The following is an 18,877-nucleotide window of genomic DNA, read 5'->3' on the forward strand; positions in this document are numbered from 1 at the left end:
GTCTGATTTACTGTAAACGTGTATTTACATTTCGAGCCGCCGCTAGAGGGCGCCAAATGCCAGTGAACAGACACCGTAAAACGTTGACCTGTATCCACTTCTACTTTATTTACTGTGTAGTCTAAAACTAAGTCCATCCAGAGAAAAATCGACCTTCCAGTTAATATCACTCACATTAACACTAATAAGAAATGAAGTGACGCCACCATGTTTTGAGAATATGGGGGAAACATTTGCAAACTCCACACAGGAAGATTCAAACCCAGAACTTCAGAACTGTGAGGCAGACATGCTAAGCATAAGAAAGCCTTTCCAGAACGACAAAGGACTACATTTTGGTGTTGGTGGTGTCCTTCACTCCTGCTGCCATGACAGCAAAGAACAAGTTGGGGAAGAAGGAGCGAGCGTAGACCGCTGCTTTCGGCAGCGAGGGGGCCATCAGGACCTCCTTCCTCTTATTGGACAAAGTCTTGGCCACCTCACTGGCTGCCTCACGTGGAGAAACGCCCAGTGGCTTCTTTGTGTACAAATCTGTGCGCAGAACAGCAAGACTGATGAAAACTGATATAAACTATGAGGCGTCGGGGGGGCTTACATGACCAGAAGAACTTGGCCACCGCATCTTTCTGCTTCCCAGACGACGCTTGTGAGCTTATGAAGGTGAAGTTGATGGTGCTGACGGAGACGCCCGACTCCTCCACCTCGGAACGAAGGCAGTCGAAGAATGCCTGGACCGCATGCTTGGAGGCGGCATCTGCCAGGCGTGATGAGATCGGGCGGATAAGATGGATATCAAGAAAGAGGAAACCTCAACGTCAACTCACAGGAGGTGCGGAAGGGCACGGCCAGTTTTGCCTGAATGCTGTTGACCAGCAGCAGGTGACCGCAGCGCCGAGACATCATGGAGGGCAGCACGCCTGGAACACACAAACCTCACAATCACACACACTTTTCTAAAATGTGTCTACAAGATGTATTTCCATGGATACCTTTAGCCAGTGTGACCGGGCCGAAGTAATTGTTGTCCATGAGTAGCTTGTCCACCTCCAGAGACAAAGTATGTGCCGGAGCTTTGATCTTCATGCTGCTGTTGAGGATGAGCGCGTCCAGGCAGCCGTAGCATTCCAGGATCTCCGTTATAGCCTCGGGAAGCGATGTCGTGTCCCCAAAGTCCAGAAGCACCAGTTTAGGAGGGAATGTCTGCCGACCAACGCGGTGGTCAAATGTGTGACCTGACCACCAGAGAAGATGGAGAAAAAAAAACACCTAACCTGGGACTACCGAGGGAAATCGAATAAATGCTTTATGAAATGCTTTGAGCATTTATTCCATGTCATCGGTATAGTGCAAGAAAAAAACAACCCACTGCTTTCCACTCCTCACCGCGCTTGGGTCGGAGACTTTGAGTAAGTCATCCGACAGCTCCTGGAGTTTCTCCCAGTTTTTGCCACATAGAATCAACCTGGCGCCATCCTTGTGGAAGATGCTGGCGCATTCTTTGGACCAACAAAAGAGGAATAAATTGTAGTGGAAGACAGCAGAGAAAAAAGGTCTGGTCTTAACCTTCAGCTTTCAATTTACAGTGTAAAACTAAGTCAAGTCCCGAGTGGGTTATTATTACCTTTCCCGATTGCAGACAAAGCGTCGCTGAGCAGCACCACCTTGTTGCGCACAGGGCTTTGGGACAGCAGGCCTGAAACCAGAGAGTAGACGTGCAACAATCCAGCTACCAGCACCACCACCACGCACGGAAGCAGCAGGGCTGTGGCGTTCCACCCGGGCTCTATCCCCATCCTCTTCAGGAATGTCTTAAAAATAGGAAAAGTGCTGTTTTGAATTCATAAAATGATTCTGGGTGATAATTTGGAATGAAAGAATGATATGGAGCAATGGTTCCCAGCCTTTATTTTAGCACAACCTGCATTTTTAAAATTTATAAAACATTAATTCTAATTCTGGTTAAACTGGTTAATTGTAGTGGAAGATTGTTGATTTATTTTTATTTTTTTATCACAGGAAGGTGGTTGGGAATCACGTATTGATATGGAAGCTACACGCTAACTGTTAGCTTCTAGCAATGAATCATCGTCTGAGCTTGTCATGACATGGAAAGTGAAATCATGTCTCCACATCCTTTCCACAGGGATGTCATGTTTGTGATGATGGAGATTAGATGGCTGATGTTACCGAAAGTGCAGGTGCAACCAAATCTGCTGCATGGAAAAATATTGACAATTTATTCAAAATAAGATTTGTGCAAATAATATCCGTGTTTGAATACAACAAACACAAGGCAGGGCTAACAAAGGCCAATCTTAGCATCTTAGCAATGGTTTAGAGAAGCAGATTTGTTTGGGTGTGCAGATTGCGGAGCACTCCAGAGCCTTCCTACCCAATGTTCGTCCACTTCTGTTACATTGGCATCCATTTTCCTCTAATAAATTCTAATCTGACAGGGCTGGAAAACAAAAAACACACCAAAAAAAAATTCCAACAACCTTTTGACCTTTTAAGCATCAAGTGTCCTTGAAACAAAAAGTCACTTATATTAGAAGAAACAGATCAGCTGTTTGGAAGCTAGAACCAGAAGTGCATCAACTCGACTTTCATCCGAAGAGAACAAAAAACGATGGCTCACCTTTCGTGTGAGTGCGTGAGCGTGGAAATCCGGCCGGCGCGCTCACTTGAGCTCCTCCGTGACGATCTGCAATCTGCTCGCCCGCTGCAAACCTACTGCCGCTGTTGTTGCCTCACTCTTTTAATAGCAGCACAGCAGCTGACGCTTTATTTCCAGACGTGTTATGTTCAGGGACCAGTCAGCGTCTCCGTAGTGGCCGCTCAATCATTTTCAACGCACAATTCACCGATATTTGGTGTTTTACCCAGTCCTAAACAATCTGAACAACAAGAAATTATTTATCCGGTACGTGTCTTAAAAGAATCTTCCCTCCGCTATGTAGTTTTGGTTTTTATGTGCTGCCACATCCATCTCATATGTTATCACGCACAAATACAGTAATCCCTCGTTTATCGCGGATAATTGGTTCCAAAAACCACCCGCGATAAGTGAAATCTGCGAAGTACGGTCACCAACAAGAAGTACTGGGCAGGCTAACGAGTGAGCGGAAAGATGGTAAGATGGTTGCGATCGCGCTAACACGCCAAAACGGACATCAAAAGGAATGTAAACAAACATTTGGAGTGATACTACATTGTCCTAAAGGTTAGATACGTTTCCTCAATTTAGAAGTTTTATTTTGACTTTTAAATGTTTTTTTAATTTGCAAATAAACCCCGGGATGTAGTGAAGCCGCGATAAACGAAACGCGAAGTAGCGAGGGATCATTGCATAATCAAGCAAATCTCTTTAGCTTGGTTGCGTTGAATAGCTTTTATTTTGAAGTCGTGGACCGAAAGTCAGTCCCCTGTGCTTACCTGGAGGAGAGCTGATGGATGTGGAAGAGTTGATGTATTTGCTGTTCCTGTCTTTGGTAATGTCTTTTTGTTCCACGACTTTGTCGGTCAGTCCTGTTGTTGGTTTTGTTGTACCATGATTTTCTTAAAGGAAAAAAAATATTTTTTTAAATTGTACCCATGTATAATGCGCACCCCAGATTTTAGGACAATAAACTAGTTAAATTTGCGCATTATACACGGAAAAAAACGGTACTAGCTGGGTCAAACTTTCATCTTGTAGAATAAATGTTTTCATTCAACCTTATGTTGAATTAATTAATTAGGCTAATTCACAACAGACGCTATCTCAAGATTTAGGCTAATGTTATTCTCTTAAATATTCTCTAATATTCCAAAGATTGTTTTAGGTGGAAAATGGATGAGTCAAAGTAGTCAAGTGAAAGTGACTGCTGTCAACGAGGCTACAGCGTTTATTGAACAATACAAGTATTAAAGATCGGCCTCCAATAAATACACTTTCCTAAATGACGAGAAGTCATACCTTACAAAGGACTATTAAGGCCACTTGTTATTTAAAGATTCAAATCAAATTTTATCCCAAAAAGCTCGAAACATTATGAGAATGTGTTTTTAAAGCGCAAGAATCAAGTTTAATTTTATCTGGGAGAAAAAAAAAAAGGGTGGCCCTGATACTCCTTTGAAATTCACATTTGTTTAGTTGCTCTAAATGCACATAAAACATTTCTCTAGCATCTTCGAAACAACAAAAAAAAGACATTTGTTCCCATGGGCACCATTGTTTTTGCCGCAACTCTGAGATGAACTTTCTGTATTTGTCCGTTCAATCATGTCCGGACTGGTCGGAATCATTTTGCCCCGTTCACAAAACGGCAGCTCGGTTGCCGGATTAGTGTGAAGACTTGAGTGAAAACGCACGCTGGCCGCCAGAACCTCTCTTGGCGGCCTGGCATTGTTTGCTCTTACGTCACACCAAGAAAAAAAAAAAATCCCAAAGAGACGTCAGCAGCTGCCACAAAACAAAGAGAAACAACCCAAGTGCCTCCAGAGACATCTGGTGCTTTATTGTCCGCCGGCTCCAAACCAACCCCCCCATCCTCCCCCAGGGGCCGGGACCTGGCTGCTGCAATTTCTGCTGAATAAGTGTTATCAGAGAAAGGACAGACACGCTGTCTGTCTCTCAGCATGCTTCACCTTGCCCTAATCAACTGACAACCAACGGAAAACAAAAAGGCGAGTTCACCCTGGAATGAAAAATCGTATGCAGCAATTAGTTAAAACCGAGGTAGCTAATATAAAAATACACTCTAGATGGCGTCTTACTAAATAATTCCACAACGTCAACTATTGATTGAGAGCAACCAAAAACAAAGCGACGCAGTCGCTCAGAACATCCACGAACGTTGGTCCTCAAAATTTGGTGCGAGCTAGTGTGTATACAGACTGAAGATAATCAAATTTAATCTAAGTGTTTTTTTTTTAATTATTATTTGGCTGGCAACTTTTTAAGGTAGGACCCTGTAGACTCAGAGCGAGATATTTCCGATGCTTAATGCTGCTGGCGGTCAAATCCGAAAATGTTTTTGTAGTTTGGAGGTGGGACCCTCCCTGTAAGCTCCGAGTAAGACATTTCCAACGTCCCAGTGGTTTCAAGGCAACTTTCTGTGGTTGTGGCTTTTGATAGCCTTGATCCTTGGATTTTGAACTGGGCTACCGTGGATTCTGATGAAAAGCACTTTTGTAGTATAAAAAAAAGGCAATAAATTACAACAATCGTGATGCAAGGGTCAGGTGAAGTGTTTGCGGTCCAGTCAGTAGTTGCGGATGCTGAAGAATCCCACGCTGGTGGGCGACTCCTTTACCGTGACGGTGACCAGGTTGGCGGTGACGTCTGTGACAAACACGTGTTCTATCAGACTGCGGGTGGGCTTCCAGTCTTGGTTGTGGACTGCCGCCAGGCGCTCCCGGCCGGCGTCCGACGAGTCCCGGTCGGAGTCGGAGCTGCTCTCGTCCTCGCCCGTGCTCATCTTGCCGTCTTTGGAGGCCGCTCTTTCCAGGTGGTTCTCCGATTTATGGAGCTCGTTTTTGTCCAGCTTCCCCCTGTAGGTCTGGATCTCCGTCAAGTCAGACTTGCGGGTCCCTCCCGAGGAAGCGGGACTCTGCGGGGTTTTGTACTCCGGGTTTTGGTTGCTTTTGCGGGCAGCGTGTGGGCTGTTTCTCAAAGCGGAACCTGGGCCAGAACCTGGTGATTTGTTGCCTTGCGTAACTTTGTTGAGAAGGTTGAGAGGCTGATTGGTGGTGGTGATGTTCTTTGCCGCTTGGGCCGCCATGGCTTTGGCGTTGCTAATTCTCTGGAGCACGTGAGCCTTTTGGAGACTGGGGGAGTTGGTGCTACGCTGGGGCGATCCCGGTACGTGATGTTTGGACGCGTTCAAGGTGAAGGACTCCACCCCTCTGGGTTTGAACGGATCCAGCCTTGGGGTGGGCACTTTCCCTTCTGTGACGCTCCTGCCCGGGCTGGATTTCATCAGCGGGACGGGAGAAGGTGGGATCAATCTGCCGGATCCCGGTGAGCTTAAGGAGTTTCTGGAGGTTCCCCCGTGGGCCGGGGAACCCCGGTTGAAGCCCATGAAGGTGAAGCTGGCCAGTTGAACCGGCTTCTTGACGGCGCCAGGAAGCTCGGAATCCTTCTTGAGGCTTTTCCGAAAGCCTTTGCTCAGAGACTTGCGACCGCGTTTTTTGGGCGGTTCCTGCTTGGCCACCACGATTTGCGCTTTCTTCTGGGGGACGGGATTGGGGTGGAGCTCTCGGGTCGGGATCCCGGCGCGCGCTCGCCGTTCCTCGTCCTCGTCGTCCGAGGAGGAGGAGGATGATGAGGAGCATGAAGACGAGGAATCGGACGATGAGGATGAGGAACCCGAGGAAGAGCTGTTGGACTTTCCGGCCTCCGAAACATTCTTCTGAGAAACAGTAAACATTTCAAATGTGGCTTAACACCACCAAGAAAAGTAATTTATGTTGAACCTACGGGAATTTTTCGTGGTCGTCCTCTCGGCCTTTTACCGCGATTCCGTATGAGAACCTCCTTCTCTTGTTCCCTGCGATACACAAATGTCAACATCTAACCATCCTCCAGACGTTCCACGAACCAAAAAAACCTCACTTTTTGTTGAAGGCCGCCAGAAGTCTGGGATCAAGAATGTTCTCTTGGGGCTCCCAGCTGTTGTGTCTGCAACAAACACCAGTTAATGTCGGATTTACAACAGCTTTGTGCGAAAAATTTAATCCACCCAATAAAATGTAAGAAAACATGACGAGGATTAACTAAAAGCAGTTGGGCTACTCTGAGGAACTTTGCAAAACAGGATAAAAGAAAAACGTTTCTGTTTTTCAAACCAGAATAAATAACAATAAAGACAAGCCTCTTTGACACCGCCGGAACTTTCCACCGCCGGAACTTTCCACCATTTCCTCTTGTTGTGTGTGAAAGGCTCCAATACAGAATTGGGGGGTGGGGTTGGTTCGAAGGTGGCTTGTGAGATTCTCAAGTCAACTTCAACACCCCCGATCACGTATCGCTACCTTACACACAGCACAGTGAGCAGATGGAGGAAAACCTGCCTTGGAAGGCTCGTGTCAAAGAGGCTGAAATGCCAAAAAAACAAAACAAAACAAAAAAAATCTGAGTCAGGTAGGTTTGTTTTTTAAAGCCAGTGGTCATTTTGCAAAGTTGAATCCGTCCTATTTTGACTTTTTTAAGTTGCCGGAAAATGGATGTGGCACACAAACAAGTACAAGTAGAAGCCTGTTGAAGAAAGAGAAAAAGACCCCCCAGACCAGCAGTCAGCCCACCCCCCACCCTTTCCACACACACGCACACACACAAAGGACGTGTGGGCCTAACAGAAGGCAGGCAGGCAGCAGTTTGCACCCAAAAAAGGCGGAGAGCAACGCAAATGGCCCCCCAAAAAAAACACACACATTGGAAATGAAAATCCCAATAGTTGTAATGGTTTAAATTTAAAAGCCATGTGGAAAAAGTACCTTGTGTGTTATAAAAAAAATAATAATAAGACAACAGAATTTTTCAGTGTGTAATTGAAGTAAAATAAAACCAGGAGCTTGATTAAAGGCAAAATGTAATTTCTTTTTAAATGCAGACTTGGTTTATACATACAAAAAAAAAAATACTTTCCCGTGATAGCTGTTATGGTAAAAAATAACATTACACTGGTTTCATAACACAGTTATAACGGTTAAAAATGTGATGTGGAATGAAACAAGTAAATGGGTTCAAGGCGTGATTAAATTATATAACATGATAACATGATTAATATGGCGGAAAAATATATTTTTTCCAAGTCGAAGTCAAGTTTGTCTTGTTTTATTCCACTTAGTAACGTTTTAATTTGGGAGAAGAGGAGTTCAACTTTTTTAGGAACTAACCCCCTTTTTTTTTTTTTTTTTAAACAGGTTTGCCGTTAATGCCATCAACGGAGGTCGTTTATTACACTTAACATTTATAAACATCAGCGTGTTTAACCAAAGTGGAACCAAATATCCACTGTACAGTAAGTAGCTTGTTCAACCTGATGACTTAAATGTAATCACGCAATTTATAGTTCATGAGGATAAAAAAAAAAATAAAGAAAATTTGGTAATAAAATAACACAATTGCTTCACTTTTTATACCCCCCGCCCCGTGCGTGCTTTAAACAGAATTAAACAAGAATATTGAGTACAGTCAAACCTGATGATTGACAGGCGAACAAAAGACGCAAGTGGGCAAAAAGCAGAACTAGCATCCAAGATGAAAAACGCACGAGTGTCCCGATTACAAGTATTTGATAAAGGGGGGAAAAATGGCCGAGATGTGAAGGTTTTTGTTTTCCTGTCCATTGTTTTGGATTTTCCTGACTTACTTGGACGACCACCCTCGCCACTTGACCAGAAACTCCAACTTTCCCTGCACACAAAGAAGTGCCAAGATATTCTGAGCGTGAAGCCCAAGTGAAAACAAAATCAACGCAATTCGATTTTAGGAAGCCCTGGCTAACCTTTCGCAGTCTTTTGTTGAGGATGCATTCGGCGTCGAAAACCTGCTCGCCGACGGCGCTCAGCTCCTCCATGGTGGACCCGCACGATCACAATAACAATCCCTGCAAAAGCAACACTGCCCAGTCCGACGCAGGAAATAAAATGCCCAACCACAGGAAATTGCTATGGCGCACTTCACAATAAAAGCAAAAGTTTTTTTCTGACGTATCATGAACTGGCTTTCACGTTACAAAGATCTACAAGACTGTCTCAGAAAATTAGAATATTGTGATAAAGTTCTTTATTTTCTGTAATGCAATTAAAAAAACAAAAATGCCATACATTTAGGATTCATTACAAGACAACTGAAATATTGCAAGCCTTTTATTATTTTAATATTGCTGATTATGGTTTACAGCTTAAGAAAACTCAAAAATCCAATCTCAAAATATTAGAATATTTCCTCAGACCAAGTAAAAACCAAATATTTACAGCAGCAAAACAAAATCAAACATTTGAAAATGTCCATTAATGCACTCAGTACTTTGTTGGGAATCCTTTTGCACGGATTACTGCATCATTGCGGCGTGGCATGGAGGCAATCAGCCTGTGGCATTGCTGAGGTGTTATGGATGCCCAGGATGCATCAAAAGTAGCCTTTAGCTCCTTTGCATTGTTGGGTCTGGTGTCTTTCAGCTTCTTCTTCACAATACCCCACAAATTCTTTACGAGTTCAGGTCAGGAGAATTGGCAGGCCAATCGAGGACAGTAATGCCATAATCAGTACACCATTTACTGGTGTTTTTGGCACTGTGGGCAGGTGCCAGATCATGCTGAAAAATGAAAATCATCATCTCCATAGAGCTCTTCAACAGACGGAAGCATGTAGTGCTCTAAAATCTGCATTTACTCTGGACTTGATGAAACACAGAGGACCAACACCAGCAGCTGACATGGCTCCCCAAACCATCGCTGACTGTGGGAACTTCACACTGGATTTCAAGCAAGTTGGACTTTGCTCCTCTCCAGCCTTTCTCCAGACTCTGGCGCCTTGACTTCCAAATGAAATACAAAACTTGCTTTCGTCTGAAAAGAGGACTTTGGACCACTCTGCAACTGTCCAGTGCTTCTTTTCCAAGTCAGACGCTTCAGAAGTGGCTTGACCATGGGAATACGGCTATTGTAGCTCATTTCCCGGACACGTCTGGAAACAGTAGCTTTTGATACCTGGACTCCAGCTTCAGTCCACTGTCTTTAAAGCTCCCCCAAATTCTGGAAGCGACTCTTCTTCACAATGCTGTTAAGGGTGCGGTCATCTCTCTTGGTTGTGCAATGTTTCCTGCCACATTTCCCCCTTCCAACAGACTTTTTGTGGATGTGCTTTGAAACAGCTTGCTCTTTGAGAAACTTCTTTTTGTGTCTTACCCTCCTAAAGGCGGGTGTCAACGATGGTCCTCTGGACTCTAGTGGTAGAGTGTCCACCCTGAGGCTGGAAGGTTGTGGGTTCAAACCCCGGCCGGGTCATACCAAAGACTATAAAAATGGGACCCATTGCCTCCCTGCTTGGCACTCAGCATTAAGGGTTGGAATTGGGGAGTTAGATCACCAACTGATTCCCGAGCACGGCACCGCTGCTGCTCACTGCTCCCCTCTCCCCCAGGGGATGGGTTAAATGCAGAGGACAAATTTCACCACACCCAGATGTGTGTGTGACGATCATTGGGACTTTAATCTTTAACTTTTAACTTTAACTTTAGACCAGTGGTCCCCAACCTTTTTTGCGCCACGGACCGATTACATGTCAGAAACATTTTCGCGGACCGGCATTTATATAAATAAATAATACATCTATATAAATAAATGAATAAATAATACATTTATAATAAATATATAAATACGATGAAATAAAATTATACGACTGACATAAAAACAAGTACAAATGACAAAAATAAAACTCACCATTACGTTGAATTAGTGGGAGCACTGAGTTTGTTTCTCAGAAACGAGCCGGTCCCATTGAGATGTAATCGGAGACATTGACACCCGAAGTGATTAAGGTTGTCTTTTATTGCAGGATGCTTGGTCTCCATGTGCTGAAGCAGTTTTGAATGCTTCATTGCCTGGTTAGTTAGCCTGTCGCCACATATTAGCTTTGCGGGCTCGACTGGGGAAACATGTCACGTGACCGGGACGAGTGTCTTGACCTGAATTAATTGATCGTCGATAAAAAAAAAAAGAAATTCTGTGTGGCTTGGCGGCCCGGTACCAAGTGACCCACGGACCGGTACCGGTCCGCGGCCCGGTGGTTAGGGACCACTGAATTAGACGATTCAAGTGATTAGTTGAATACCCTACTAGGATACTTTTCTATGGTATTCTAATATTTTGAATTAGGATATTTGAGTTTTCTTAAGCTCTATGCAATAATCAGCAATATTAAAATAATAAAAGGCTTTTAATATTTTAGTTGATTTGCAATGAATCCAGAGTGTAGGACATTTTTGTTTTTTAATTGCATTACAGAAAATGAAGAACTTTATCACAATATTCTAATTTTCAGAAACAGTCCTGCATATTATGTCACATTTTACATATTAGTTATTACAAACTGTACATATTATACAATTGCACAATATAAACACCGTTCACAAATATTTTTTGTCATCAATTAAGTTTCTTTTTAGCACTTCAGTTAAAATTTATACCCACATTTAAAAGCATTTTGGAACCCTAACTCTTAAAACCCCACCAATCTCTTTAAACCCTACTTTGAATTCCTAAACCTTGCTTTAAATCATACTTTTAAACCAAACCTATTTTGTTGAAGCCCTAACCTTAACCTCGAAAACCTAGACCTCATTTGAAACCCAGCTTTCAAACCTTACCTTTTCTGGAAACGGTTTGCCTTGAAATTCCTGACACTTGCTTGAAACCCCAAATTTCAAATAATTAGCAATCTCGTTTATTTTGAAAATGTCTACCGGAAGCACCACCATTACTTTAGCTTGCTGCTAGCAGATGGTTCAAGAGGCGGGCGAACTGAAGTAGCCAGCCTGCAGCCACCATCCTCGCGAGCAAGTGAGAGTGGAGCAACAAAAAGTTTCTTGTTCCATCCATCCATATATACACTCCCACATATACAACAAAACACTCAATTAATGACGTTTTTTCTCAAAATGAAGTTTGTTCAGTCATCTCTCCAGGATTGGTCAGTTCTTCACATCTGAAACAAATAAAAAGTCATTGACTCATTTTCTACGACGTTTAAAAGTAAATCAAACCATTGACCTTAATATTTTCCTTCGCACCTTTTGTGTCGTCTGTCAATGAACATTCTGTGTGCCACAACCGAGACAAAAACGATGAGAAGAAATCCAGCCATCGCAGCCAAACCGGTGAACGCCTTCCCAACCATGTTTACACGTTTGCCACCTTCTAAAAAAAACAACAGATAACGAATAAAAATGAAATAATAAACAGTTCTGCAATCGTTTTAGTGTTTCAATAAATTGTATATAATAGCTTTGAAACTTTAACCACACCTTGAAACCCTATTTAGAAATCCCAACCCTTGTTTGAAATCGTTACTCTCGCCTTTAAAATACTCATTTAAAACCCCAACTTGTGCTGAAAACCCTCGAAGCGGAATGCAAAGCAACCCTGGCGTGTAGCGATGGCGGCGGTTGGCCTCTGACCAGGGACGTGCACTCATAGGAGGCAGGTGAGGCAGTGCCTTATTTGCGAGGATTAATTCAAACTACGGGCCTCCCGGGACGGACTACAGCACATTTTTTTCAAAAGGATTGGTACTCTAAAAAAGACTGGCTTTGTGGTTATGCTGCCAAAAATCGACTTTATTGCTTTCCCTGTCATCGAGATCTTCGTCCAGAAGGACAGGAGAATGGACTTCATTTACAAGTAAAGGTAAGAATACTGCAGTGGTGTGTTTAAATGTGCAGTGGTGTGTTTAAAATGTTATTACATTTAATCAAGAATGGGATAATAACCATGTATGCATGTAAATCTGACTTGTGAGTCAGTGGCTTAGCGTCATACAGTACGTTTGTAAATCTGACTCTATCAGTGCCTCACCAACCCCAACCCTCACCGCACGTCACTGCCTCTGACCTATGTCCGGGCCGGTGTGGTTGAGCAGCATTTCCTTGGTGGCATCCAAGTGGCCGTCGTTGACCTCGGGTCGGATGCCCAAAATGTGGCACATGAGTGGGTAGATGTGGACTGTCTCGAAAGGGCCCACTTTCAGGCCCTTGCGGAACGCCGGCCCCGCCGCCCTGAAGAAAGCCTTCATGTCCATCTCGTGGTTGTCGAAGCCGTGCTCGCCCTTGTTGAACTGCACTGGGAAGTACTTAGCGCCCCAAAACGTCGTAAACATCAATGTGTGAAATGATACAACAAAATTAGATGCTCTCCATCTATTAAATTTTACAAACGGTGGCACCAAGGGACAGTGTTTATGCAGTGCTCATTCCTTGCCAGCAGAGGGAGCTACTGGATAAGTCAACACGTGCAGACTGAGCACTCACGGTTTGAAAACATAAATGGTTGAAACTCGACTTTAGGTTTGCCTCGTTGATCTCATCACATCTTATCGGAGCTGTTTCGCTATCTGTGCCCGGTGTGTACTTGTATCGCAAAGTACATCTGTGACTGGCCGTAAAATGATGTTGATGCTCATGTGGAAGATGTTCGTGTTATTTTTGTACGCACCCCATTGATGACATAACCCGCATCGGCCAGCAGAATGATGGGGAGGATTCTGTCGTTGTTAGCGAAATGGAGCCGTTCGGGCATCTCCTCCTTCTTGTAGACGTGGAGGTGCGGGTGCGCCCCCTTCAGGGCCTGGTACACCTTCTCCAGTTTACCCGGCTTAGGCAGCAGCATCCCCGAAGGCCCAAAGTCCACCAGGTGGAAGGACACGTCCCGGAAGGAGAAGCCCGGAATCTTGGAAAGCGTGATTTCCTCCACCAGTCCGTTCCGGTACACGGTGGTCATTCCGTGGTCGGAGGTGATGATGATGTTCAACACGTGGCCTAGTCCGTGGTTCTCCGCCGATTGCCGGATGTAGCCCACGGTCCGATCCACCTGCCGGACCATGTCCCGTCGCTGAGGCGAGTCCGGGCCGTAGCGGTGACCGGTGCCGTCCGGCTCGCCGAAGTACAGCGACACAAAGTCCAGATCTTGGTCACGGAACCAGCCCATCACCTTGTCGGCATTCTGGCGCCAAGCCGTCTCGTTCTTATAGTTGTAGAGGAGTGGTTCAACTTCGCGCACCATGGCCGTCTGGCCCCGGTAGCTGGACGCTGTGCCGGGGAAGTGAAGAGAACCCGACTTGAGGCCCTGCCAAAGCACAGAGACAAGTTTGGACACCTGAAGCCACAGCAGAAGCTTTCCAGCTGCGCCTCAGCTCTGGTCTTGCCAAAACAATTTAGCGGATGAAACGGACCTGGTTCTGCGCCGTGATCCAGATGGGCAGCGTGCCGTTGTCCCACCACTCGTTGACAAACTGCGTCTGGTAGTACGGCTTCTTCTCCGTGCTGCTGGTGTTGAACCACATGTTGTGGATCACACCGTGGTTCTCGATGTAGCGACCTGGCCGCCGGGAAAATCCCGGATTAGGGTTTCATGGTGGCCTAAGTGTTTGGTTGAGCGACGGTTTACCGGTGAGGAGCGTGAAGTGCGTCGGGCTGGTGATGGTGAGATACGGCGGTGTCACGTATTCGGCCTTGATGCCATCGCGGGCCATGCGGTCCAAGTTTGGCGTGTCCACGTCGCGGTCGTAATCCCAGCGGAAGCCGTCGAAAGACACCAGCAGGACCTTCTGCCTAGGGGGTCCGGCTGGGGCCCCCAGGCTACAAGAGGCTCCCCACAGGAACCACACGGCGGCTGTCCACAGCATGCTTCCGAAAGTTTGCGCTGTTGCGGCTCGGTCCGACTTTTGCAAAGTGTCAGACCTTCTGTTTGCGGACAAAGTTTGTGGCTTTATCTTATCAGTAGCCTTTATCGCAATTTTTATGCTGAGGTTCATGGCCTCTTGAGTCCCGCTCGTTGAAGGCTGTTAATCTCCACTGACGTGCACAGTTTTTATCTTGTAGCTTGAAACCCTAAACAATACTTTGAAACTTAAGACTTCTTTGAAACCTCACTCAAATCCCCACTTTGAAAGTGTTTTGAAACTTGCGTCCCGAAAGTCTTAATTTGAAAGCCTTCATGCTTTCATGACAAAACCAGCTCCACGTGGAGCCCTATCCTGACTTGAAACCGTACTATTCACCTTGAGTGGCCAAACACGATTCATCTGGCTATCCCGACAGGCCAGCGGGAAGTCGCCGCGAGAACCTAATATCGGAATTAATTCCAATAAGTCTAATGTGTACCTTGTCCCGGGGTTCTTGTTAAAAGATCATTTGCCAGGATGGGACGACGGGCATGAGAGATAAAAATAAAAAAAGGAAAAAAACCTAAAGGGGCGTGTGAAGGGGCCGCGACATGATCCATCATCTCATGGCGATGTGATGTTATGAGCTGTTGAAAAAGTGTCCTTTTATTGTGCGCGTCCTTGGCTGTGCTTCAAGGGAATTGTCTAATCTTTATGGAGATAAGGGCAAACATTCATCAGCTTTCATTTGCCTCATTCATATTCATCCCGGCGCGCTCGTATGAACGCTCGCTTACCAACTCGCCTCGGACGCACGCACTCAGCAAGACTCCCCTTTTTTTTATTTTTTATTTTTTTCCTCGAGGGTGGACTGCTGACTCTCACTTATTCGCCTTGAGAACTTCAAGTGCTCAACTGGAGTGGCCAGAGTAAACTTGATCTGAACTCGGAGAAAGCACCCGCCTGTGGTTTGCCTCAAGCGCCCCCTGCTGGTTGCCTGCGAGAACATTTGAAAAAAAAAACAACAGAGAATCAGCAAGCCCATCATCAAACTTTTGTTCCAAAACTTTTGTGGCTCATTAGCAAATTAGAAAATGATGTTTCCCGCTTTTTTGGCGCTCCCTCCTTTTAATAACGAGTCCAAACTAACTATGGCGGCTTTTCGTGTTGCGTGCTGGGCGCACGACTTCATTGGCGTTGGCGAGCGCGCGCTAGCGAGCAAGCGAGCGCGGAGGCGCAGCAGAGGTTGAAGGCGTGAGTAGGCGCCAGCAGCTCGGTCGAGGAGGTCCGCTCGGAGACGGCTTCCAAACCGCGTGGGCCCTCCGGCCATGGCGTTCCCCCTCGCTCGCTTTTTTAGCCTGTCTGTCCATATTCCCTTCTCTCTCGGCGCCGTGAGGCTCAGCTAATTGATTTCTTTCATTTACTTGAGAAAGACGCGCGGCGGGCGTTATTTATTTCCAGGCCACTGTTAATTAAACGTTGGGTCTTTATAGGTGTGATATGAAATTCGTTTGGCTTCTCTGATCTTCTCCTCCTCTGACAATTCATTACCATTTGCCTTTTTTTTTTGTGCCTCTGCGCTGACATTTCGCTTGTCTTGAAGAGCGTTGAAAGCGCTCGTGAAGTGCACCGTGCGCGGGCTGCTTCACTTGAGATAATAGCTCGCCTGCGGAGCTCCCGTCAGCGGCACAATGACAAACAACGGCACATTTTCCAGCTTCTTCTTTTTACGCTTTGTGGTCGGGAAACAGCCATTGATGCAAACGGTGGTCCAAGGAAAGCCCCACCTCCTGAAAAGAATATTAATAAACACCTGCTTTTTTGGTTGGAGACTTTCTTCTCATCATGCCTGCATGTGTCATGGCATAATCCTTCCACGTGACTAATTTAAAAAAAAAGGAATCGGAGAAATTCCGGCCACTCGTTCTGTTACTCAGTTTGTCTGTTTTTGTTTGTTTTTAAAGCTGCGGCGTGTCAGCTTGGATGTTGACTGGTATTAATAACAGCAGGGCGTCAGGCGCGTGGCCCTAATAATAGCCTCCCGCCTCCTCTTGCTGCTGACTCACTCTCCTCCTCCTCCTCGTCCTCCTCTTCTCTCGGAGATCTTCCTCTTCTTTTCCATGTCAACATCATCCGCCGCCTCCTGCTTTGTGCCACCTCCCGAATCTCACCCGCTTTCCCCTTTGGCTTCCCGCCTTTTTCTGCCTCCAACTGACTTCTATTGATTCTCACAAAATCTGGTGCTAGTGTTGAGTTTGGAGGAGGAAGATGAGAAGGAAGCTAGGGGGATTTGCGCCTGCGGGGGGCGCTGGTGTTCAGCCTGACGGTGATCTTGAGAAGCCCCAGGTGGGAAAGGAAGAACTCAACTTGATCCTAAACGAGGGAGAGCAATATTGTGGCGTGTCAACTGGTTTGGTTAATGTTCGGGCACGGCGAGGATTTTCATTTCGATTCTCATGTGAAAGCAATCAGCTGAAACGCCGCCCTTCCCCCTCCCAGAGTTTGTTAATTGCGGTGAAACGAAGAGAGCCGGAACTCACGGTTTCCCTCTCCATGGAAACACCTTTGCCGCCTTTGTTGGGAAATTAAGTGGCGAGTGATAACGGGCCTTGGATGAGTAACAAACACTGAGCGGCGTGGGAGGGGCAGGGGGGTCTATTTACCTCATTTGCAGCCATTATACTAAATGGAGTGTGGAGGCGGCTCATTTGGGGTGGCCAGTGCGAGTTTAATGAGCTGCCGCCCCGGGTAGCACTCGACTCTCGCTGCCCGGTCCACATTCCAACACTGGTCCACATGCGTGAGTCGGTTTTCTGGCTAGGCATATTTCAGGGTGGGGGCAGTGCCCCCGCGACCCCCCTCTAGCTCTGCCAATGGTGGTCTCCTTTCGAACATTTTGCTCCACTTAAGAGTGTTCTGGTCCACTTTGGTGCATTCTAGTCCACTCTGAGCTCATTCCAATCCACTTTGGAATCTTCTGCTCTGCTTAAGCGTGTTCTTATCCGCTTTGTGATTCAGTTGGAGAACATCCAAGTCCACTTTTTCTGACATTCTGGTTCCAACTCAGGTCATCCTGCACCTCTTGGGAATATTCGAGTTCACCTTGGTGAGATTCCTTACCTTTCGAACGGACACAATATTGGCATTCTTCCAGCTAATTTGAATGAGCTTCTATTGTTATATCTCAACACCTTTGCCCTTCCTGTTTTTTTGGATGGTCTTTGGTCATGTCAGGTTATCACATGCCTGAGCAAGGTGGCGACATTGAGAGCTCCTCATCTTCCTCATCTTCATCAAAAGGCGGCCCCTCTTCCAGCCCCCGACACGGCCTTTCATTCTAATCTGACGCTGATGATATTTGTCCAGGACGACCTCTGCTTGCACAGCGTAATTACCCCGCGCCTCTCTATCAGTGCACCTATCGGAAATCAATGCGCCATAAGGAGGCGCCGTCCATGCTTATTATGAAGTGCGGTTGCCTCGCTCATTGTCCATGGCATCGCAACGGAGCCGCACGGTCCATGCCGTCTTTGCGAGACTTTGCTTTGTTTCGGATGATGTTAGCGCAAACCAAATGACAAGAATGGGGAGAACACGATGTTCTGAAGTGTACCAACCAAAAGTGTAACCCTTTTTTGATTGAAGCCGTCATTTGAAAGGTAAAGCTGGGCTTGAAACCTTAATTTGGGTTCTTCTTAGAAGGACGGTGAGGACAGAGGAGGTGATCAATATGTTTGTGCTCGATACAGGAAGTCAAGCGGTCCCTCAGGTTCTGGGGGGTCGGATGTGGGGGGCCTCAAGATAACATTTGAGGCAATGGTTTCAAATGAAGCATTTCAGATTCCTGTTTAAAACCTGGGTTAGGGTCTCCAATAAGGGGCTGAGTTTGGATTTCAAACAAGAATCATGGTACCAAATTAGGCTTTGCCGACAACCTAACCACCCCTCCGTGTTTTTCTGCTTCCCACCAGAGTCAGCTGCTCCATATTAATGGCGACTTTGCCTCACCTCTAGCACGCTGTCGGGGTCATCGCCCCCGGGTGGCCGCCCGGCACATTGCCGCGCCCCCCACGGACCTCCTCCGAACTGTCTCTATCCCTCCTCGGCACCCGCGGCCTCGCTCAAGGTCAGTAGCGTCCTCTTCACAATCTTGCTAAACAATAAATTTGGCCGCTGATGGCAGGAAAACCTTGACAGTCTTGAAAGCCTCACCCTGTCTTAAAACTCAAACTCAAAACGCCCCCTTGAGGAAATGATGATTATTGTTTTTGTTGGCTAAGCCGCAAGCCAAGTCAATTTGTCTTTAATTAGCGTCCGACTGGTTTGAATGGATTGAAAATTGCAGCCTGAAAGCGTTAGCGCTCGCTTCACACAAATCCCGGGGAAGCTTTAATCGCCAAATGATTATTTTAAAAATAAATAATTAATAAATAAATCTTACACGAAGGAAACCTCTCACACAAAAGTTTTATTTCCGGAATAATTACGATTAAAGCAACTCAGTGAAGG

The 18,877-nt window shown here is 45.9% G+C and overlaps 3 protein-coding genes across 5 annotated transcripts; all 3 read right to left on the reverse strand.

The window, feature by feature from the left end:
- Window positions 1–83: 83 nt before the first annotated feature.
- On the reverse strand, window positions 84–2,784 carry LOC133170885 (dehydrogenase/reductase SDR family member 7C-B-like). Of its 2 annotated transcripts, XM_061304076.1 has the most exons (8): window positions 2,639–2,769; window positions 2,393–2,458; window positions 1,622–1,808; window positions 1,384–1,496; window positions 990–1,200; window positions 825–917; window positions 596–754; window positions 84–531 (listed from the first exon to the last, which is right to left on the reverse strand). In XM_061304076.1, exons 2-8 carry the CDS (start codon window positions 2,426–2,428, stop codon window positions 329–331), a joined length of 1,002 nt encoding a protein of 333 aa, XP_061160060.1. In that variant the 5' UTR covers window positions 2,429–2,458; window positions 2,639–2,769; the 3' UTR covers window positions 84–328. The 2 variants fall into 2 exon arrangements, with proteins under 2 accessions (XP_061160060.1, XP_061160061.1); XM_061304077.1 differs by lacking the exon at window positions 2,393–2,458 and having other exon boundaries at window positions 2,639–2,784.
- A 1,070-nt stretch (window positions 2,785–3,854) lies between these two features.
- On the reverse strand, window positions 3,855–8,632 carry cbx2 (chromobox homolog 2 (Drosophila Pc class)). Of its 2 annotated transcripts, none has more exons than XM_061303966.1 (5): window positions 8,493–8,632; window positions 8,358–8,401; window positions 6,599–6,664; window positions 6,464–6,533; window positions 3,855–6,392 (listed from the first exon to the last, which is right to left on the reverse strand). In XM_061303966.1, the coding sequence occupies exons 1-5, from the start codon at window positions 8,562–8,564 to the stop codon at window positions 5,247–5,249; spliced, it is 1,398 nt and encodes a 465-aa protein (XP_061159950.1). In that variant the 5' UTR covers window positions 8,565–8,632; the 3' UTR covers window positions 3,855–5,246. The 2 variants fall into 2 exon arrangements, with proteins under 2 accessions (XP_061159950.1, XP_061159949.1); XM_061303965.1 differs by having other exon boundaries at window positions 3,855–6,395.
- A 2,958-nt stretch (window positions 8,633–11,590) lies between these two features.
- LOC133170656 (ectonucleotide pyrophosphatase/phosphodiesterase family member 7-like) lies at window positions 11,591–14,464 on the reverse strand. The gene is made up of 6 exons (XM_061303737.1): window positions 14,152–14,464; window positions 13,937–14,082; window positions 13,201–13,830; window positions 12,601–12,838; window positions 11,781–11,907; window positions 11,591–11,695 (listed from the first exon to the last, which is right to left on the reverse strand). The coding sequence occupies exons 1-6, from the start codon at window positions 14,387–14,389 to the stop codon at window positions 11,644–11,646; spliced, it is 1,431 nt and encodes a 476-aa protein (XP_061159721.1). The 5' UTR covers window positions 14,390–14,464; the 3' UTR covers window positions 11,591–11,643.
- Window positions 14,465–18,877: the final 4,413 nt, after the last annotated feature.

The sequence above is a fragment of the Syngnathus typhle genome, linkage group LG17, assembly GCF_033458585.1.
Source record: "Syngnathus typhle isolate RoL2023-S1 ecotype Sweden linkage group LG17, RoL_Styp_1.0, whole genome shotgun sequence".
NCBI lineage: Eukaryota > Metazoa > Chordata > Actinopteri > Syngnathiformes > Syngnathidae > Syngnathus > Syngnathus typhle.